A 22,146-nucleotide genomic window follows, 5' to 3' on the forward strand; every position below is an offset into this window, starting at 1 on the left:
AAGAGGTGACTTGCATGTGGTGACTGTCCTCAAACTCGGTGACTTCCCAGGTAAACACAGAGGGGCATTTTCAGGAGAGATTGCCCCTGCATCGCAGATCTGGTTCTAGACCACGTTTCCTCACGCCTGTGCTCCGTGAAACAAAGGGATGTGTCTGTGACTGTGGCAGGGAGACAGGTGTTGCCGGGAGCGCCAGGGGGCGGAAGCCTTACTTAGAAGGGAAAAGCACGTTGACAAGATGAAGGAGGAGAAAACGCCAGTTTCCTGATGGTGATGCGCTTTTTCTCTGAAAGGGCCAGCACAGGGCGTCTCGGGGCTCGTGCTCCTGTTGGATCAGGCTTGACCTGATGACAGCTCGCTGCCCCGGAGGGGTCACGCAAGAGGGGTTGGCAAAGCCGTGCCGTCTCGCCTGCACGCTCGTGTTTGCCGGTTTCACGATGTCGGATCGGCGTTGGCATCGTTTTTCCGTCCACGGTCTGGACGAGCAGCCAAGCCCCATCATGTTGCAAAGTGAGGCTCCACCAGAGTAGCTGGTGCTCTGAAAGGAAAATACTCAGAACTCGTAATTAGTGCAAACATGTCAGCCTCCCATGTTTTCATCGTTTTATTTGAAAATTACTTGTTGTTCTGTCATAACGAGAGACGTAGTAATTAGGATGATAAGAAAGTACGTTTTGGGGTGCATTTTCCACAATTGGAACAAAGCCCTGTGGACTCGGCCCATGGTGGTGTTGCCCCAGTGGCTCCTTCTAACCGCAGTGTCTGACTGGCTGTAAACCCGGAATCCGTCCGTTTGACACTCCTGCTGCTTGTCACTGACGAACTCCGGGTGACAGGGGTGACCCACGTGCTGGCTGACGATGACACCTGCCTGTCCTCCCTGCAGCCATCACCTGCGGCCACCCCGGCAACCCCGCCCACGGGCTCACCAACGGCAGCGCCTTCAACCTCAACGACGTGGTGAACTTCACCTGCGGCACCGGCTACGTGCTGCAGGGCGCGTCCCAGGCCCAGTGCCGGAGCGGCGGCCAGTGGAGCAGCCCCCTGCCCACCTGTCGAGGTAGGACAGCTCCTGGGGGCGAGGGGGCGCCACCCCGGGGAGCAGGCCCTCACACGGCGATCCGTCGCTGTGGAGACCACTCCCGAGGGGAACACGCACGTCTCTCCGGGGCCCGGGTCTCCTGTGGGACAGGCTTCCGTCAGAGCCGTCCGGGCTCCCTCCTTCCGGACGGAGCATCTCCCGTCCCCCCGCCCACTCACTCCTCCTCCTGCTCGTCTCCCGCCGCCGCGTCTGCGCGGCATCGTGGGCCCCTGAGCCTGCAGCCTCAGGGAGGCACCGGAGGCGTCCCTGCTGCCTCGAAACCTTCCCTCGTGCCATCCACCCCTTCCCCACCTGCCTCGGAGACCCAGACCGCAGTCTGCATCTCCGGGAGACGCTGCTGTGTCGTCTCGTACGTCCAGACGTTCTGGCTCAGGGCGGCCGAGGCCTCACTTCGGTCCCTGTCTCTCAAGACACCCTTGTGTGCAGGGGGAGTCAGGCCCGAGGGTGCCGGGGAGCTCGCCCTCCCGGCGGTGACAGGGACGCAGGCCCCACCCTCGTGGAGGCCCCTGCCCCGGCAGTCGCCCAGCTGCCCCGAGGGAGCTGCTGTCCCGCGAGGCCACGGCAGGACGGAGCACAGGTCGTCCCCCCCGACAGCACCTGGGCTGGGCTTGGCCACCGAGCCACCGAGCCGACCGGTGCTGGCCCGAGTGCCCGGCTTCAGCTCCAAGAGGGAGTGGAGCGTCCTAGTTCCACGTCCGGAGGAAGCGTGGACGTCCGGCCCGGGATGCCCAGCCTCAGAGCAGAAGCCCCAGGGAAGCCCGGTCACTCGGCCGACTCCACCCAGAGCAGAGGGCCGCCCACAGGGCACCCGCCCAGTAGCCCAGGGTGGGCGGGGGCTGCTGCTTTGTTTGCTTGTTTTTAAGGAAACGGATTATTCTTCTACCTGAGCAACAACCTTCCTAAAATTAGGGAGCACACAGCCGATGGGCTGAGCTAGGGCTGAGACTGTGTTTCCACATTGGCTTGGAGATCACAGCAAGAAGCCAAAGGAGACCCCAGGGCTCCACTGTGTTCTCGCGATAGCGTCATTCTCTGCACACCTGGCCCTGAACTCCCCGCCCCCACCCACAGGGGGCAGCACCCAGTGCTGTTGAGTGAGTGCAGGTCAGGGACCGGGGACAGGGGCTTCGGGCACGGCAGCCTGGCTGGGACTCTCTGCCTGGTGCCCGGGGGCAGCGTGCCCCCAGCAGGGGGAAGGGAGGCCACCAAGGACAATCCCAGTCCCTGGTTTCGGAGAGATCGGGCATGAAACTCACCACGTTTTCAGGGCTCCCCTCCTGCGGCCACGGTGGCTCCCAGAAAACATCCTGTTTCTGCACAAAGTGGAGGAAGCGGTTGGATCTCCGTTACCCCGACAATAACCACTTCTCAGCCGATGACGCCCCTTTTCTTCCCTTCTGTCTCCGGCTGCCCCTTCCCTTGAGCTCCTGACCCCCGGTGGCCCCTGCCTGCTGGGTGCCCTCCATCTCAGCACCCCCACATGCCTGCGCCACGTGGAGGGGAGCTGGGCCAGCACTGTCCCTCCCGTGTGGCGTCTGGGGGTGTCCCGGGCTCAGGGCCGAGCGGCCCCTCTGCCGTCACGATGAGGAGACCCCGATGCCGTTTCGGCCCGTCCTCAGACGGTCGTGGGCCCCGACACGGGCTCCACGCTGTCTCCGGCGTCACCGCTGACGCAGGAGTGACACCAGGGGCTGCCTCTGGCCCCCGGCCGCCCTGCGGCTCCAAGGACCGGGGGCCCGTACACAGTGTTACAGGTCACGGGGTGACTCCTGTCCAAGCCCAGGAGACCTCCTCCAGGCAGTAACTCCTGCTATTTCCGTGCGTGCGGTCACACTTCTCCTGCGGAGACAGTGAGCCACGGAGCCTTAAAAACACCCGTCCGCGCTCCCCAGACGTGTCCCGTGTGACCCCAAAGCACTCGATCCTTCCCGCTGTCCACTCAGGGCTGGCTTTTAAAAAGCCCAGAGCCGCGTTCCACTCAAGGGCACCTCTGCGGCCCTCGGGCCCCTGCCTCCCACCCGAGGCCGGGGAGGACAGCAGAGCTCCTCGGGGAAGAGCTCCATGCAGCCAGGGGCTGCCCCAGAATGAGCTGCAGGGCCGCAGGCGCCCAGAAATGCCTGCAGGGGGCGCTGCTCCCACGCACAGCTGCCTGGTTCTAGCTGTGCTGGGCTCTCTGCCCGCGGGCTCCTCTCTGTCCCCCGGCACCTGCTCACACACGTCGTCATTCCACCCGAAGCCCACGGCAGTGCCACCGCATTAACCAGAGTCTGCAGCCCGGCACCCGCGGGCTCCTCCTGAAGGGGCCGGCACTCAACCCACACGTCTGTCGGGCCGACGGCAGAGCCACCGCGGCCGCGTTAGCATGTATCGGACCTGCGGCCGCGACTGGGCGCGCTCCGAAGCATTTGTGTGTGTGGGGTGCGGGGGTCACTACTGTCTCACACGGTCCGGAAATAGCACCCGTGGGTGAAAATACTCAAACAAACGAGCTTCCGCTGGTTCTAGGTTGTTTGCATAGCATAAAAACTTACCCAAGAAAACTGAGTTTGGACTCTCCACGGAAGGAGCCCGTCACTAAGAAATAGTTCGGGGACGTGAGCCTCGAGTTGCTGAAGTCGCTGCAGTCGCCGGCAGACTGCTTGGCCTTTTGAGCCCCAGCGGCCCGGGGCAGCGAGGGGACGGCACAGGGGAGTGGACTGCGTGATGAGCCGGCTGCCGTGGTCGTTTCCGTGGCGACCAGGGGCTCCCCCCCCCCCCCCGCCGACCTGGGTGACCAGGCGCGGCTGTCTCTGAGCCCCCCGTGTGCCGCTGTCTCTTCCCAGTGGTCAACTGCTCGGACCCCGGCTTCGTGGACAACGCCGTCCGCCACGGGCAGCAGCGGCCCCCCGAGAGCTTCGTCTACGGGACGAGCGTCCTGTACCACTGCAAGGAGGGCTTTTACCTGCTCGGCTCGTCCGCCCTCACCTGCACGGTGGACGGCGCGTGGGACCGCTCGCTGCCCCAGTGCCTGGGTGAGTGAGCCTGACTCCGTGCCCTCGGGCCCCAGGGTCCCCCGAACACCCCGCACGGCAGACGGGTTTTCTGTCCAGTGGTCAGAATGCGTTGATTTTTAATTCTCTCTAACCCCCAACCCCCGTGCCACAGGCTGTGTCAGTTTTCATGATGCCTCTGTGGATCGGCAGGAGGTCACCAACGACACCCAGACTAGTTTTGGGGGGATGAGAGGTGGGGGACATTGGCAGGCTCCACACCCCTGGCCCCAGGGAGAGAGGGGCCCAGACAAGCACCCGCAGGGGCTGCTCCGTCTCATCGCTCCTCACGCCGCTGTCGCCGCTCCAGCCCAGCCGACGGCTGAGTCCACACGGCCAGACGGGGGTGCCCAGCCCCGCGCCGGCCCGGGCTCAGAAGTGGGGGCCGAGGCCCTGGCGGGGACAGTCCTCCCTCCCACCTGTGGGCAGAGTGGGGAGCACTTGCAGGGGCTGATTTGGGTGTCTTGGGTGCCTCTGGTGGAGTCACCGGTAACTACAGTAAAGAAGACAGTGTCTTGGCCGTACCTTGCTGTCCACCTGCCCGGTTACCTCGGAGGCAGGCAGAGTGCTCTGAGGAACAGGGTGCCTCCATGAGCAGACGGAACCTGGGGTCCCCACAGGAGCCCCCCGAAAACATTATCATCAATGCACCTCATACCACATGGATTAATGAAAACAGTTTTTTAACCTAAATAGTTACCATCTTTTTTTTTGCCTGAAAAAGCACACTCTCCTTGTGCTCAAAGAGAGTCACGTTACTAAAGAAGAGCCTGAAACGTAGGAAAAGGGGCTGCTCTCCTTGGCCCTTTGCAAATCGGCCAGAAAGCCCACGGCCTCTGACACGAGTATTTGGTCTCCTCAGTGTGCATCACATGTGCAGGAAGGAAGCGAGCACCATGAGCCCCTGGTGGGTGCACGTCGTGAGGGCTGCTGGCCCGCTCCGTCCCTGGTCACCGGGCAGGATTTCCACACCTTCCAGAAAGGCCCGGGGCTGGAGACCCCTGTTCTACTCGCCCTTCCCCACCCCGGCCAACCCACGCGGGGACGCCACGTCTCTCTTTCTGGCTGTGGCCGCGCCAGCCGTCTCCAGGGAGAAAGAGCGTGGCGAGGCGCCCAGCCCCGTGGGACCGAAAGTGCCCCAGCAAATGCACTGGGGTCGTCATCCGGTCTTGCCCGCTTTCTGGTTTTCCGTGCCTGCACACGAGGGGACTTTTCTGAGAAATCGTGTTGGTTTCTTTTTCTCCCCAAACATTCCTTAGAAGCCTTCCTGGGCGCGTGGGAGGCTGCGTTTGTTTTTGTAACGATGCCGAGGTGCCCCCGGTCTGCAGGAAGCAGGGTCTCACCGGCTCAAGAGTTCCTGGGTGGCTGGCTCACCCCCAACCCCCCATGCTGTCAGAAACCATGAGAACCACCAGGTGCGGGGGAGTAGAGGTCCCCCTCGGGGCGGTCCGCTCCCGCGCACACCTCAGCAGCCGAGGGGCCTCTCAGGCCTCGCTGCGCTGGTTCCCTTGACCCGCTTTCTCTCGTCTCACCGGCACTGGGCACTGGGCATGTGCCTGGGCTCGTGCTGAGGCGGCTCAAGTGAGCAGCTTCTGGGGCCCCTGTCTATGCAGATGAAGCTGCAGTGAGCAGTCTGCAGGGGGCGGCTGTCTCGTTCTCCCGGGAACCAGCCTCGGCCACTCCGAGGGCGACCGTGGCCTTGGGATGCGTCACTCCCTCCAGCCGGCCTTGGGGCCGCTCCCCCAGGGCTGCCGCTCGCCACACCCGCTCACCCCTGGGTGGCAGGTCGGTCACCCCTGGGTGGCAGGTCAGCAGTCTCAGGAAAACCTGTTGAGGACTCGAGTCCCGTTAGCGGTTTGCAGGCAGCACAAAGTTCACCTGTTAACCCCCATTTGGGGCCTTCTCAACAGGGAGAGAGAAATCTTTATAATCCCCTGTGAATCTGGAGTCCGAAATACGGCTTCTCGAGGGGTAATTTCTGAATGCGTGTGGGTCCGATTGGGTGTGGTTTCAAGAAAGTGAGTGGGAATCCTGAAATCGTGCTCTAGAGTAACTTGAGAAACAAATCAGTCAGTAACTCACGACTAGCCTTTGGCAGCCACTCTAGCGTGTTCCCCGTTCAGAGGAGAACTGCTAGAGCTGTCTCCTGGCCGTCGGAACGCGAAGAGGAAGCGTATTAAACAGATTTCCCCCCAATCGCTATACGTGATTGTCGTCTCACTGAGGAAAGAGTGGAAGTGGTTTTGAGGAGTCCACGTTAACCCCTGACCTTCTGAACAATACCCCTCCTTTGGGATACAGTTGAGGGCAGATGGAAAGAGCCTCCCCGGAGCGACTTTCCCTGGGAGGCCTAGAGGCGACTGTGTATCGTAGGCAAAGCGACTTCAGTTCGAGACTCATAAAACCTCTGTACCAGCAGGACCCCCCCCCCGGCCTGCAGCGGTGTGTGGGGGTCCGGGCCGGGGGGAGGCCTGTTCAGGAGACGGTGTCGCTCACACACGGGCGGCCGTGGGGCCCCGCCGGCGTCCGTGGGAGTGTGGGCGGGTGTTTCTCACCGACGCAGAGGGGTGTGACGGGGGCGGCACGCCCTGTGGTTCCCTCGTTTCCCTCCAGCTATCTCCTGCGGGCACCCAGGGGTCCCGGCCAATGCCGTCGTCACGGGGGAGGTGTTCACGTACGGGGCCACGGTTCACTACTCCTGCCAGGGAGCCCGGAGCCTCGTGGGCAACAGCACCAGAGTTTGCCAGGAGGACAGCCACTGGAGCGGGGCCCTGCCCCACTGTACAGGTGGGTGATGGCTGTGCAGGTGGGCGATGGCTGTGCAGGTGTGTGATGGATGTGCAGGTGAGCAATGACTATACAAGTGTGTGATGGATGTGCAGGTGGGCGATGGCTGTGCAGGTGAGCAGTGGCTGTGCAGGTGAGCGATGACTATACAAGTGTGTGATGGATGTGCAGGTGGGCGATGGCTGTGCAGGTGTATGATGGATGTGCAGGTGAGAGATGACTACATGACTATACAGGTGTGTGAAGGATGTGCAGGTGGGCGATGGCTGTGCAGGTACATGGTGACTGTGTAGGTCAGTGATGGCCGTGCCGGTGTGTGATGGATGTGCAGGTGAGCAATGGCTGTGCAGGTGTATGATGGATGTGCAGGTGAGAGATGACTACATGACTATACAGGTGTGTGATGGATGTGCAGGTGAGAGATGACTCTACAGGTGGATGATGACACAAGTGGGTGATTACATGAAAAACTGCATGAGGGTACAATTATTTTGAAATTACAAATAGCTCCGTTTCAGTCAAATATGCCTTTATTATTTATCATCATCTTGTTAACTAGTTTCAATATTTTACTTTATTTTTTATCACTGTTTATCTCCCTTGTGCCCTCTTGCACCTCCACACCCCCCGCCCCCACAAGCACCTCGCTGCTGTCGGTGTCCGTGGGTCCCTCCTCTCTTTCCTTGTCTGCCCCACCCCGACCCCCAGCACCCGCCGGAGCCGACAGCCCGCCCTCTGCCTGCGAGTCTGTCTCTGTTCCGCCCTCTGCGTCCCCGGAGCTCACCCCCTGCCCACCCTGCTCCGCCCTGCAGAGGCCCGGAGCTTCCCGTCACCCACGCCGGGCGCGGGCACTGCTGGGGCTCAGTCTGCCCCCGTTTGCTCCTGTTCCTCTCTGTGTCTCCTCTGAATTCCCCCACGTCCCCCCCCATCCCTGACATCGATGATGATTCCTCTCATCTTCCTCAAAAAGAGTCATCGTCTGCATTTTCCGTGAACGTTTCTCAAATAAACAGGCACGGAAATGAATGTGCAGGGAATCAGCAACTCAGGGGTCATTCGGAAGACTCAGATCCCCCTTTGACTCACGTTTGAGTCCCCCCAGCCCCACCCGACGGCCCCCCCGTGCTCACACAGACACTCCCGTGGGCGAGCCCTCCCCACCCCCGCCCTCCCGCTGCTTACCAGCAGTGCCGACGGCCGCCACAGCCGAATCTCGGCAGGCGGCTGGTTGGTGTGCGGGTGACAGGAGCCCCCTGGTTCTGCAGGCCCCCCATTCCTGCGCTGCGACAGAGTCTCGCACCCTAGCCTGCCGCAACGCCATGTCACCGTGACCCCGGTTCAGCACGCACTTCGGTGACTTCGCCTTCTCCGCTTTAGCCAAGTCTAACCACGCTGGCTGTGCCACGTGTGTTTACCGTCCACAGGCAACAGCCCCGGGTTCTGCGGGGACCCGGGGACCCCGGCGCACGGCTCCCGGCTCGGTGACGAGTTCAGGACGAAGAGCCTCCTCCGCTTCTCCTGCGAGGTGGGCTACCTGCTGCGGGGCTCCGCCGAGCGCACCTGCCTGCCCGACGGGGCCTGGTCGGGGCTGCAGCCGGCCTGCGAAGGTGAGCGAGCCCGGGCCTGCGCGGCGGCCCCACAGCTAGACGGGCACCTCCCTCTGGAGTGACTGGGGAGCTTGCCCTGCCCGGGAGCCGGAGGGCAGGTTTAGGGGTGTGCACGGAGAGGCTGCTTCTCCGCCCCCCCCCCCGCCAGCCCCCGCGTCGGAGAATCAGAAGGGAACAGACTGGTAGACGGAGATCCCCGGCGAGCTGCTCAGAAGGCCCCATGAGGTCCGCTCGCACCCTCTGAGGGCGTACAGCCCGAGCAGCTCCCGGCCGTCCGCCTGCTGACAACAACGTCGGGTGCTCCTGTGGCGTGCTGGGGCAGCCGGTGGGGAGCAGCTGAGTGGGGGGCCGGCCAGCCGGAGCGTGGAGGCGCCGACGGGGTTTCCGCAGCGAAGCAGGTCCCGGTGGGCGCCCCACGTCCAGGGCGCGGCTGGCCCGTGTGCAGCGCCCTGTGCCGCAGGACACTCAGGTGATGTCCTGTGTCCTGCTTTGGAGGGAACACGGTGCTTCCCCGTGGCTGTGCAGAGGCACAGCAGGAACGGCGGTGGGGGCAGGAGGGACACCCAGTGACAGCAGCAAAAGGCTGCTTCCCGGACACTGTGTCACGCTCAGGGCCCGGCTGCCTTCGCGCGGTGGCCGGGGGCTCACGGGTTCGTCTGGGGTCCCAGAAACCACTGGTGCAGGTTTCAGGCGCACAGGATGCTCTGTGCAAGAGGTTTTCTGCATGCAAACCTCTTAACTTTTGAGTGCAGAGTGGTCACACGAATTCAACAGCTGTTTCTATGTGGATGAGATATTTGTTATATAAATCGGGCAGCGTGAACAAGCTGGCATAATATCGATACAAGAAATGGAGTCACGTTTTCCTAAACTCCACCTTTTCCACTCTACTGTGCCTTCTGTCCTTGCACCTGTGTCTTCTTCTGTCGCCATGTTGTGCAGGTCATTACAAAGTAGCATCTCTGTAAATGATCTAAGTGCATTGCACCTAACCTAGTGTTACAATGCACGTAATGTGAAAGTGTAACACACAAGATGATGGCGTGAGTCGTAAAGGGAGACACACATTATCAACCCCCTCGGGAGGAGCGTGGGCCCTGCCACTCTGTGAGCACCCTCCCCCCGTCGCTCTGATGCCCCCCGGGCCCCCGCACCCGCAGGAGGGCTCACTCCCCGTGTGCCCCGTCTCTGCCCCTCGCAGCCGTGTCCTGCGGGAACCCGGGCACGCCCACCCACGGCACCATCGTCAGCAGCGACGGCGTCCTGTTCTCCAGCTCGGTCATCTACGCCTGCTGGGAGGGCTACCGGACCACGGGGCTGACGACCCGGCACTGCACGGCCAACGGCACCTGGACGGGCACCGCGCCCGACTGCACAGGTCAGGAGCCGGCGCCCCGACCGCGCCGGGGCCGAGACGCTCAGGTTTATTTCTTCGAGCGTGGCGTCGACTCCTGAAACCAGAGAGGAAAAGCCGTGCCTGGCTTGGCTGGACATTCCGGCTCTGGTTACCAGTCACTTTTACCGTTTCTCTTCACTTTCCTACTTTCGTGGCTGACACTACCCTAAATGGCCCTTTGGGGCGGATAGTGTCACACCGAGCCCCCCAGAGGCCCAGGCCTGTCCTCTCCGTGGACCCCGCAAGCTGCAGGGGAGCAGGAGGGGCCCCAGGTTCTGTGACGCAGACTCAGTCCCTCGCCCAGGGGTGCGGTCACACCCCCTGCCCAGCTAGGGGCCCTCAGGGAGGCAGCCAGCTTCCAGTGGAGCCAGAATAAATGGTTCCAAACGCCGGTCGGTCGGCAGCAGAGCCGTCCGCGGATGGTATTACCCCAACAACAGTTCCCGGTGAATCACTCTGAGCAGACCTCGTGGGCGGGGGTGGGGGGTCACCTGGCTGGAAACCACGTAAGTCAGTCACTTCATGACATTTTCATGTTTCCCCACGTGGCAGTGGTGAGCTGTGGGGACCCAGGGACCCCGGCCGACGGCGTCCGGTTTGGGACGGACTTCACCTTCAACAAGACCGTGAGCTACCAGTGCAGCCCCGGCCACATCCTGGAGCCCGCCGCAGCGGCCACCCTCCGCTGCACCGCGGACGGCGCGTGGAACCACAGCAAGCCCGTCTGCAAAGGTCCGTGTCTCGCCGGGTGCCAGCTTTCTCCTCCCCGGGAAGCTGTCCCCGAGTTTCCTCTCACTCCCTGTCGCCGGCGCGCCCAGCCCCTCTGCGTGCTGGGAATCCCTGTGGGCTCACTCGCCAACGTGAAATCACCGGATTTTCTCCTCTCTTCTCTTCTCTTCTTTTCCTTTCTTTTTTCTTTTCTTTTCTTTTCTTTTCTTTTCTTTCCTTTCCTTTCCTTTCCTTTCTTTTCTTTCTTTTCTTGTCTTTTCTCTTTTTCTCCTCTCTTCTCTTCTCCTTCCTTTCTCTTCCTTCCTTCCTTCCTTTATTCCTTCCTTCCTTCCTTTCTTTCACAAAACAATCATAAAACATGTATCATACTGAGATGTGCACACCCTAGTATTAGGAAGCGAACCAGCAGGCCGGCTGGTGCTGAAACGGAGCTGGTTTCGCTGGGACAGGCTAGTGCCCCGCACCCACCCCTCGGCGTGATCTCGAGCGTGATGAGCTTTTCATTATCCTCACCCCGACGAGGAATTCCGGTAGCTCACAGCTCGAAATGGCGTGTATTGTCCCATAAATCCTGAGACTCAAGGAGGAATGCTAACTGGACAAGCAAAATTAAAGCAAGGAATGAGTAGGTGCTTACTCCTTCCCCACGTGACAGTCAGGGAGAGGGTGGGCCGCACGCCGGCGGGGGGGGGGGGGCGGGGAGGACAGGCAGGGGGAGGGCCTCCCAGCAGGACGCTGTCCGCTTTCGGGCCTGTGGGGGTGGCAGACCTTTCTCAGCCCAAGGCGGAGACATTCCCACACGGGGCTGCTCCGCGTCCGGCAGCCCCCCCTCATGAATCAAACACAAAGCAAAGCTCCTCCCCACCGCAGCGGAGCACCTGCTGGGAGAGATTTCAGTTCAGACTGACTCATCCCTATTCTGCCTGGAGAGATAAGGATCAGACGATACTCTCAAAACCAAGGCACCGGCAAGCGGCCAGAGACGCCCTGATTAAAGTGGAGCTGGAGTCTCGGCACGAATTCGGGGGGACGCGACTCCACGGGCCTCACGGACGCTCGTGGATGAACTGGGTGGGGGGGCTTTGGTGGAGGGGAGAGAGGGATCGTGGGGAAGCTGGCGGGAGCGGGGCGCTCCTTTGCAAGGGGGTTGGCAGGCCGGCTCCGGGTTTTCCGAAAGAGGCCGCCTCTTCGCAGAGAGAGAGACCCTGATGTGGGGTGTGACCGAGCCCCTGAACGGGCCCCGGCGGGGTCACAGGGTCACTGCGACCGCACTCATGTGCAGAATTTGAGAAGCGGAAGGCACTTCCGGGGCACGGTGCGGTGTTTGACTCGTGATGTCTGGCGTCCCAAGAATAACTCCACTTGGTTTCCTCAAGGCCGTCGTCTCAGCTCTCCAGACGCGAGCCTGGCTCCCAGAGAGCCTCGGCAGAGGTCAGGGTCTCAGAGCAGGAGTTGCAGGGGTCAGAGGTCGAAGGGCAGCCCTCCCGCCGCCGGGCCTGGGTGTGGAGCCCCTGAGTCTCTGCCCGTCTCGGTGAGCGCGAGCTAACCAGCGGGGTGAGGTCTCAGGGTCGACAGGGTGGGTCCAGGCTGGAGTCAGGTCCGAGGGACAAAGGGCAGGGGAACCGCTGCTCCTGCTGCCAGGACTGTCCCTGGCAAATGCCCTCCCGGGCAGCCGGTCCAGGAAGCTCCTGGGCCTGCAGGGGAGGTTCCCAGATGGCGCCCCGCCCCCACCCCCACCCCCAGGCCTCTGAGGCTGACAGCTGCTGTGCAGAAGGCGGGTGGGGGGACCGGCACCGCCTGGCACCTGGTCCGTGACAACTGTGTTTCCCGTGCAAAGTACACACGCAGCCGCAAGACGGCTGTGAACCTCTAGCAGGTGGTGTGTTCCGGGATCTTCTTTAACCATTCAAGCATGTGTTGTCTTAATGACTCAGCAGAGGGATCAGCCGTCTGTGCCTTTGGAAAGTGCACCATGTTTACACGGAGAAACACGCAGACAGCAGGGAAGTGCCGACCCCCTGTCTGTGTGAATCCACAAGCCTGTGCTCCAGTCCCGTGACCGAGCCCTGCCCCCTCCCCTTGGGGCCGCCGTGCAAGGCCACAGGATGGGAACTCGTCTCCCTTCCCCGGCCTCGCACGCACTGAGCGTGCCCCCTTCGAGTCCCAGCTCCTCACCGTGTGACTCGTGCTGTTCGGTCCCCGGTCTGAGTCGACACCTTTCAAACGAGGCACCGCGAGACCTTCTACAACCTGCGGTACCTGTCCGTCTGACAGCCAGGGGCACGGCCTCCGTTCCCTGAGACTGTCAAATTAATAAAAAACAAATGACAACAGCCCACATGACAGTAGCCGTCCAGTGTGAATGGATCAAAATTATTCCTGTTTTTTGTCTCTTGGCCACAATTATCCTTTCTGGTGTGCTGCAGAAATTTAGCAGTTAGTTTGCATCTGCCGTGGGGTGAAGGGGTGGGAGACCCCCCATCTAAACAAGGAAGAAACGGTAGGGAAACCTTTGATTGCTTCGACTGACCGCCTCCTCAAGGATTCCGGTATTTAAATTAAAGACCACTTGGCGGCTGGCCATAGCTGCCCAGGCAAGGCGGCCGCCTGTGCACTGTGGCCGTGGCGGGGGGCCCACCCCATCTCACACGCGTGTGCTTCCCCCGCAGCGGTCCTGTGCAGCCCGCCGCCCCGCGTCGCGCACGCAGAAGTGGAGGGAGCCGACTTCCGCTGGGGCGCCAGCGTCAGTTACCGCTGTGCGGCCGGCTACCAGCTGGCCCAGCCCGCCATCCTGTCCTGCGAAGGCCGGGGCGTGTGGAAGGGGGAGACGCCCCAGTGCCTGCGTAAGTCCCCCGGCTCGAGTGCTCCTTGGGAGGCCCCTGCGTCCTCAGCAGCGGGAGCCCCCGAGGGTGCCTTCCAGGAGACAGACGGCCCTCGTCATGCCCAGCCAGCGAGGATGGGCGGCTGTCCGCTCCGGGCCTGCATGCACGGGGAGACTCCGTCCCGTTGATCTGAGAGTCGGACAGAGAGGCGGCCCAGAACCTAGGTGGGTGGGGGGGGGCGGGTAGTTAGCAGGACCCTGACCCCGGGCCCCCCCACGGCTGACTCCCCTGTTGGTCCCGCCGCAGCCGTGTTCTGTGGGGACCCGGGCACCCCCGCGGAGGGCCGGCTCAGCGGCAGGAGTTTCACCTACAAGTCTGAAGTGTCCTTCCAGTGCACGCCGCCCCTCGTCCTGGTGGGCTCCTCCAGCAGGACCTGCCAGGCGGACGGCTCCTGGAGCGGCGTGCAGCCCACCTGCATCGGTAAGGACAGCGAGGCCACTCGGGGGGCAGAGGTCGGGGGAGGATGCAGCGTTCTAGAACCGGGTTACCTGTGGGCACACGGCCTCCCCGGGGGAGGGGGGGGGCTCCCTGTGTGAGTGCGGACGCGACCCCACTTCCATCACACAGACAACCTTGGGGTTCCAGTTAGAAACCGGCCAAGGTAGCTCCTAGACATCGGTCTCCTACTGCCCAGTCCCCCCCCAGCCCCGCCCAGGTCGTCCGACACCCGCCCACACACTGAGGGGCGTGCCAGCATCATCATTGCCACTCTCCAGAACAACCAGCCGCAGCAGGAGGGCAGGTGGCCGGCCGTGCCACTGCCTGACTGCCCCTTCGGTCCCCGCAGAACCAGCCAGACTGGCAGTGATGTGGGTCAGAGTCACGTGGGCACTCGGGTTCCGAAGGCCTTAGGGCGTGGAACGAAACTTGCAAGTCAGAAGAGACCGTCCCCGGGTCCTGAAGCCCCCGTGTATGTGTAGGTCGAGTCCCCGCTCAGACAGGGATTCCCCTGGTGACAGCGTTAGCCGCACATGAACCAGAACCCTGACTCCCCGCCTTGGGGCACAGCCACTACTGGGGACCCGAATCCCAGGCGGGCGAACCTGGTCCCCAGCCCTGCGGGCCGGAGTGTGGGTGTGCTGCACGTCCGTGCCGAGCCGCTGACGGTCTGTGGTCTCGGTGGTTCTCTGAGAAACCGAGCGGTGTAGGCTGGAAAACAGAGGCGCACACACTGGGCAGATAATTCCGGTGAAAGGCCCAGCCTTCAGTGGCTAACAGAAAGGCTCCCCGCCGCTGGATTTATACGGTGGCTGCGTGGTAGCTGTCTCCGTGCCAGAGACCCATTTCTCCCCCAGTGGCCCAGTTTCTCTTGAAAACCATGGCTTCCCTGTAGCCGCTGAAGAGACTCGAGTCGTAAAGCTTTGTGCTTCTTGGCGGCGGAAGCCCCTGCCTTCGGGGGAAATGTCAGTGTCCGTCTAGCAGGGGCTTCGGGTCTGAAGCATTGCGAGTATTTCCCCCGTGTTGGGGAGAATGGGTTTAGGAGAACTGAAGGATGCCCTGGGCGACCGAAGGAGCTGGCCACTCCGTGAGTTGTTTAAAAGCTGAGGACCGTTACAGGCGGTCACTGAAGGCAAAGCATCCTGAGCCAGCCCGTGCAGCGAGCGTGTCAGGAGAAAACGGAAACCAGAGCGTGAGAACGGGCGTGCCTGCTCTGACACAGAAGGCCACGCGCACAGCAGTGCAGAGTGGGAGGGAGCACGACCCAGTAACACCTGAGAAGACAACAGGGCAGATGAGAATGACAGTTTACTTCCCGGTTGTCGTACGAAACACCTTGAACGTTTGCGGAAACACGACTTCTGAACGCTGCAAGACCTGGGAGGGGGAGTGGTGGCGTTCCTGGCACAGCCAGCGCTCTAGAGGGGTTTTGTTTCTTTGATCTTGAATTTCAGACCCCACCCATAACGCCTGCCCGGACCCCGGCACGCCGCCCTTCGGGATACAGAACAGCTCGCGAGGATACGAGGTATTGCATGTTTGCTTCCCGCGTCCTCCGGAGTGTCACAGGCCATCGGTGGTAAACACGGGTGCACGTTTTCACGTGCCGCGTCCGATCCCTGTCCCGCTGGCCCACACGGCATTCATCCCGCCGGAGTTATTTCCGGGGGGCGCTGTTCCGCCTGAGATGGTGCGGGCTTGTCTTAATTCACCCCATGGTGATTGCCCTACTGATTTCCGTTTGAAAGCACGTGTGCGTTGCTTTTTTTTTTTTTTTTTGAATGTGAAACCAATGTGGCAGTTCTCAAATTAGCACGCCCCCCCCCCTGCTGAATAGCTCCATGCAGAAGGGCCCCATGTGGTGACCCCAAATCCTGGGCCAGTGTTTCGGCCCACGCACTCCAGCCCCCGAGGCTGAGAGGACCGTGTCTGTGTGAGGTCTCGTCTCCACCTGATCGCCCAGAACTCGACGAACTGCCAGCAAACTCAACACCACTTTCGAACACCCGTTGGACTTTTTTAAATAAAAAGCACATTAACATTATTAGAGGAAGCATTAGAGGAGTCACTGAGCATGGAGGGCCATGCAGCTTCACATGCACCGTGGCGACCCGGTCCGGTCACCGAGGGACCCGGGGCCATCCGGTGGCCCGGCCCTGAGAGCAGTGACCTGTGGTCCCTGCTTGCACCCCGGGGAAGTCCCCCTTTCTCTCCGGCCCCTCCCCCCTCCCGTCCCTCCGGAGACCTGAGGCCCCTCCTCGGATCTCGGGGATGCACATGCCGCCTCCTGAGGGCGCTCCTCCCGGGGCGAAGGGACCCCTTGCGGCCCGGGGGCTGAGTCACCCTGGTCTGCCGTCAGGTCCCACGGCCGCTGCAGGCCTCGGGGACAGGCTGCCCGGCACTGGGCAGGCCGCGCCCGGGAGGCGGGGATAGGGAGACGCTGCAGACGCTGTCGCTCCCCCATCCCCCTGCGGCGCTCCGGTCTCGGTCTGCGGGGTCCCCGCGGTCCCTCAGCTGCCCGCGTGCAGCCTGCGGACAGGAGACCAGACCGGGGGGGGGGGGGGGGGGGGGTTGTGCTGGGCGCCACCCGTGCTGGGCCGTGAGCTGTGGTCCATCTGAAGCGAAGGGGGACGGGACACCCCTCCCCTCCCAGTGATGAGGGCACACGACGCCCACACGAGTGACAGGTTGGGGCCCAACGTGAGACTCGAGACTCGCTGGTCACGTAAAGGAGGAGCCTCCCCACCAGGGGGCGGGGCTCTGCGGGTCCGAGTGCAGCCGGTGAGCTGTCCATGGTGTCCGTCCGCGCCCGGCGCTGTGGCTTCACGCAGGTGAAGGGGCCGAGTCAGCCTCTGACCATCCCCGTGTCCGTGCTGCCGGCCGGTCACTCGGTGCAGGCGGATGGCTCCCCTTCTCCGGCCAGCCGGCCAGGCCCCGTAAACTCACTGACCCCCGGCAGCTGGCACCGCTGCACCCCAGGGGCCAGGTGCATCCTGCTGAGAGTGCCCTCCCGACGGACCCCCTGATCCTCCTGCCGCTGACCCTGAGGGCCCTGCGTCTTCCTCCTGCCCGGCACACCCCCATCAGCAGGTCGCCGGAAGGCCCCCCTGGACTCCCAGCTGGGTTCCAGGGGAGGGTGGCAGGGACCACCCTCTGATCCCACCTTGAACTTGCAGCTTAGTTATTCTCGTGAAGTTCAGATAAAGGTGCATTTTTTTAAAATAAATCCCAACCTCACCGTTGGAGGTCGGGGCTGAGAAGCCGCTGCTGTTTCCGACCCTCGCCGTCCCTCCTCAGCGGGACGACTGCGTCCCGGCCTTTGCTGGCCATCGCTGCTCCCAGAGCCCCAGGAGGGAGCCGCGGGCTGGCCAGGGGGCAGCCCAGCAACAGAGGGTCTGAGTGTCCCCGTGTGAGGAGTCTCAGGGCCCAGAGCAGGCGCCACGGTGGCCGGTGAGCAGGGCACTCACGTGGCTTCGCGGCGGAGCCTGCAGAGGCAGCAGGGTCACAAAACCCCACGCACACAGGGCGGCGAGCAGGCCCAGACGGCCTTCCGTGGGGTGGGGGGGAGTCTCTTCACCCAGCCCCTGGTCTCGTGTTCCCAATATGAGTGACCTCTCCACATGTGACCGTAACTCGCTCTCTGAAAACACATTTACTGGCCCCTGGAACCTGCCAGGGCCCCTCCAGGCCAATCCGGGGACAGGACAGCAAGCGCAGGAGAGACGCAGTGTGGGTGAGGCCGGGGCACGGAGAAGGCGCATCCCTCCGCGGCACTCTGGGAAGACCCGGGAGAGCGCGCGGAGAAGGGGAGTGTGGCGCCGTCTCCAGGGCGAAGCGCGCTCCCCTGGCCGGGGTCTGGCGGGACGACGTGGCAGGGAGCAGCCAGGTGCTCAGGCCGGAAGCTCCCCGTGTAGATGGGGTTTTGAAGGAAGCTCGGATGGAACAGGGTTGGCCAGTGCCTGGGAGCGTTAACAGCAGTAATTCGCTCATAAATATCGGTTGCTCAAAATGGCAGTAGCAGGGGAAAATGCGGGGGAAAGATTATGACAAAGTGAAGAGAGGTGAGGCGGAAACGAAAGGAAAACGACACGTTCGACACCCAAGTGAGTCGCCTCTGGGCGCGCACAGCTCACGAGGTGCAAGAGCTCAGCGAGGCCTGAGCCGCCGGGGCTGGGGACCCCGCGCGCTCGCCCGCGCGCACGTGCACGTGGGTCGGAACGCCCGGGATCGCGGTCCACGGCGCCTCTGACCTCCCGTCCGTCTCCCTCCCAGGTGGGGAGCACGGTGTTTTTCAGGTGCAGGAAAGGCTACCACGTCCAGGGCTCCACCACGCGCACCTGCCTGGCCAACCTGACGTGGAGCGGGACCCAGACGGAGTGCATCCGTAAGTGCGGCCCGTCGGCGCGGCCGGCGCCCCCGGTGTCCCGGGGGTCTGGGGAGGGCTTCCCTTCGGGGAGGTAGTGAGGGGCCGGCCTGTTGTCGCGTGATTGATTGTTTTGAGTTCCCTAAACTAGTGTTTCTCCAAGCTCCATTCCCTAGAACCAGCAGCGCCAGCAGCCCCTGCGGCTTTGGTGGACCCGGGGTTTCTCCGCCCCCTGCCCACAGCCGCCAATCAGAAACCCCAGGAGGGGCGGGGCGGGGCCGGCGGGGCGGGGCGGGGCGAGGAGGGACCGCGTGCGGCTTCCCAGGGATGCTGGAAATGAGCGTTTGGGAGTCCCTGTGGACTGACCGTCCCCGCGGCTCCTCGGAATCAAAGTCCATGTCCTGTCTGAGCCGTGAGCGTTCGGAGACGTGTCCACCCTCCTGGGTGGACGGTTAGCGAGGCAGCCTCTCACCCCCACCACCTTGGCATCTCCCTCCCTCCCTCCGGTACACGTCACCAGAGCAGACGGTTGTGAAAATTGCCCTGGTGGTAGTAGACAAGATACGATCTCCATCACCCTGGAGCTCGCCGGAGTCCGAGATACGACGGTGCTCCCAGCAGCTGTGTCCACAACGTTGATACCGTAAACTCGTTTTGTAGTGACCTGCCGAGCCCTCTACTCGAGGCGTGCACCAGTGCACAAACTTATAAAGGATGTGAAGTTACCTGAGATCTAAACAGTAAAATCTTATCAATTCCTAAATTCTATTTGGAAAGGAAATGAGATCTCTAGTAATTCCATCACTAAACACACGTCACATTTTTACCAAAATTAATTATTCATTTAACTGAATAGTCAGTTCTCCCATGGCCTTGAGACCAACATCAAGGCACATATCTGTCCATGTGCCAGTCTGTGTGTGTCCAGTTTATAGGACCAGCCCTTTAAGGAAATCCAACATGTTATTAATCTTACTGGTGTATCCGAAACAATCTGTTTATTTCAAAGCTGTGACTTCCATTCTAAATGTCCCCACATAATTACACACACGTTTGTCGAGAGGAAGCTATACATGCAGGGGAGGGCAAAAGTCGGCTGCCAGTTATTCATAGGGGAAACAATACAACAACTATTAAGTAATAGTACGAGGGTGAATTCTGTATTTTGCATACTCATCACTGTAAACTACTTTTGTGTGTGCATATGTACACGGATATGGGGGAGAGAAGGGAGGGGGGAGGGGCAGACGCCAGCGTTCCCGCGCGTTGAACGGTGCAGAGCGAGAGGGGATATCGGTGACAACTCGGTCGATACTGTACCCACGCTTCTAAAATACAAAGTAACTAGAAAGCCCCTTCCAAAGTGCCGCCCCATTTCTCGCCGCCCTCAGCCACGTGGGGTAGGTGCGTAGCGAACCGCGCTCCCGCGCCCCCTAACGGGTGAATGCCGTTGCAGCGCACGCCTGCAGACAGCCGGAGACGCCGGCGCACGCGGACGTCCGGGCCATCGACCTGCCCACCTTCGGATACACCTTGGTGTACACCTGCCACCCGGGGTTCTTCCTGGCCGGGGGGTCCGAGCACCGCACGTGCAAAGCCGACATGAAGTGGACGGGGAAGTCGCCCGTCTGCAAAAGTAAGTCACCGGTGAGCACGCCTCCGGCAGAGCGGAGAGGAGGCCCCGCCCCCCAGGCTGCGGCGCCGGCGGGAGGCCCCGCACCCTTCTCCTGATTGGCCTCGCGGGCGCCCGACTCTGTCCGTGCTTCCTCTGTGTGTGCACGTGTGTGCACGTGTGTGCAGTACGTGTCTGGCACCGTGGAGGCGTAGGCGGAGGAGAGATGCAGGCACTACTGCGTGCTGGTCGCATTTTAACCCAAATAGAAGAGCCGTTTGGTTAAAGAAAACCAGTGTGAGTTCAAAGAAAACAACATATATTTTGGAAACACATGTTTTTTAATGAAAATGAGCAAGTATCGCCACGTACGGGTGCTTAGTCAATTAAACTCTGTCGTTGGTAAGGCCGCAAGCTGCGTGGTGGTGGAATGGAAGTTGATGTGTCCTTAACACTGGTTGTTTTTTTTTTAAATTACAAAAACCGTGACCAGGGACATGAGGCATGAATGACTCACGAGTTTGTGTGCTCACGAGTGAGCGTGGGAACGCAGGCCAGACGTGGCGGCAGCCACCCTCCCGGGCTCCTCCCCACACTGACTCTGTGCACACGCACTGGGCACGGAACGCCATTGATAGAGATTGTGTGTGTACATACGTGTGTGCACGGTAAACCCCACGGCCTTAGTTTTAGTTTCCTGGAGCTCCTTTGTAGTTCTGCAGTCAGGAACTCCTCACGCTCACATCCGTTCCCCTTGCCCTTCCCTAACCCGAAATCGAAGTCAACAGACAAAAAAAAAGATAATTTTTAGTTTGATACAAAACTACAAAAAGCTAAGAAATCGTGAGTTCAGCTTAACTTGAGAGACCAAATTAACTGTTCTGCAAGGGACACGATTTGGCCTTACTCGGTAGGAACTTGTGAGTGCACTGGCCCGGGCAGGCAGGGACCTGTGGAGTGAAGGAAAGTTCTGGGATCCGAGTTGCTGTATCACGTTTCGGTCAGGGGCAGCGCATCCCGAGCAGGAGTCAGAAAGCGGACCGCGGAAACCCTGCTTTGCAAGGCTCTCTGTTGTAGCACGCCGCGTGGAGGCGCGCAGGCCGGGCGGCGCGGAAGCGTCCCCCGGAGGCGGAGGGCGTCTTCGGGCATTCAGGGGTTCCAGTGGATGGGGTGCAATGTGCCTCCTCCGGACACGCAAGGACTCTGGAGACAGGAGAACTGCTTCAATTTGACATTTTTTTCAAACTGATTCCAAAATACCTGTTTTTGAAAGTGACGGTGTGTCTTTTTACTTGTAGGTAAAGGAGTGAGAGAAGTTAATGAAACAGTTACTAAAACTCCAGGTTTGTATACCAGACCAGCTATAGATTTAAGCCAAATGCAGTGATTGGTTCTCTACTCTGGGCAGCGAGACAAATTTTGGCGTGCAATCTCTGACCCCACTAGCCCATGACCGAGTTAGCGTGTCGGTGACAGAAACCGCCAAGGCCACGCAGCAAATTCCTAGCGCTTTCACGACCGCGGTTGGTTAACGGAACAGCGGTGCTTAGAAGGAGGGACCTCCAGCGTGACCGCACACCGCGCCACTAGGGGTGCCACGGGCACTGTGCAGCGGCCGGGGGCCGGTGTTGCCTACAGGAAGTGATATAATGGAGAGCCTTATAAAGAGGGTTGGGGTCCTTTGCTCTCCCCGAGGAAGCGGACCTGGGCGAGGCCTTTGACCCCGAGTTGAGCAGCTCAAACGTGGAGCCTGCTCTCCCCAGGGTTCTCCGTGCTGCGGGCAGCCTCTGCCCCTCCCCCACCCCGCCCCCGCCCCGAGACTCGAACTAGCGCCTTTTGCTGCGGACCTGCGATGCCTGGCTAAAGGCACCACGGAGCAAATAGAAAAGACGCAGCCCCGCCTCCTAAGGAAGCTATTGGTTATCTCTCCCGGTCAACTGCCCTGTCTTATCCAAGGTGTTAACTCCAGACAGCATTTAAATGATACAGTGTCCCCCAAGTTGTAATTTAAGTCAAGCTTTTTTTAAACAGCGATAGAACATCTTTGTAAACATGTGAGGCCCCTTCCCTGGATGTCCCGCACTCGGGTTTTAACGCTGGTTTCTTAGACTGAAGGATCCAGTATCGCGCCCACTGTGCATGGGGGTAGAACACCCTTGTTGGGTCACACACTGGGTCACACTCACAAATCCTTAGAGGAG

General features: G+C 61.3%; 1 protein-coding gene across 1 annotated transcript in view; it reads left to right on the forward strand.

Moving 5' to 3' along the window:
• LOC114508849 (CUB and sushi domain-containing protein 1) overlaps positions 1–22,146 on the forward strand; it is a 416,019-nt gene that overhangs the window by 381,407 nt on the left and 12,466 nt on the right. The window contains exons 60-71 of the mRNA XM_036011116.1: positions 887–1,060; positions 3,925–4,113; positions 6,745–6,918; positions 8,343–8,525; positions 9,727–9,903; positions 10,474–10,653; positions 13,320–13,493; positions 13,779–13,952; positions 15,425–15,498; positions 18,243–18,354; positions 19,790–19,969; positions 21,244–21,288. Coding sequence (XP_035867009.1) covers positions 887–1,060; positions 3,925–4,113; positions 6,745–6,918; positions 8,343–8,525; positions 9,727–9,903; positions 10,474–10,653; positions 13,320–13,493; positions 13,779–13,952; positions 15,425–15,498; positions 18,243–18,354; positions 19,790–19,969; positions 21,244–21,288 — 1,836 coding nt within the window. The remainder of the gene's footprint in view (positions 1–886; positions 1,061–3,924; positions 4,114–6,744; positions 6,919–8,342; positions 8,526–9,726; positions 9,904–10,473; positions 10,654–13,319; positions 13,494–13,778; positions 13,953–15,424; positions 15,499–18,242; positions 18,355–19,789; positions 19,970–21,243; positions 21,289–22,146) is intronic.

The sequence above is a fragment of the Phyllostomus discolor genome, chromosome 11, assembly GCF_004126475.2.
Source record: "Phyllostomus discolor isolate MPI-MPIP mPhyDis1 chromosome 11, mPhyDis1.pri.v3, whole genome shotgun sequence".
Classification (NCBI taxonomy): Eukaryota; Metazoa; Chordata; class Mammalia; order Chiroptera; family Phyllostomidae; genus Phyllostomus; species Phyllostomus discolor.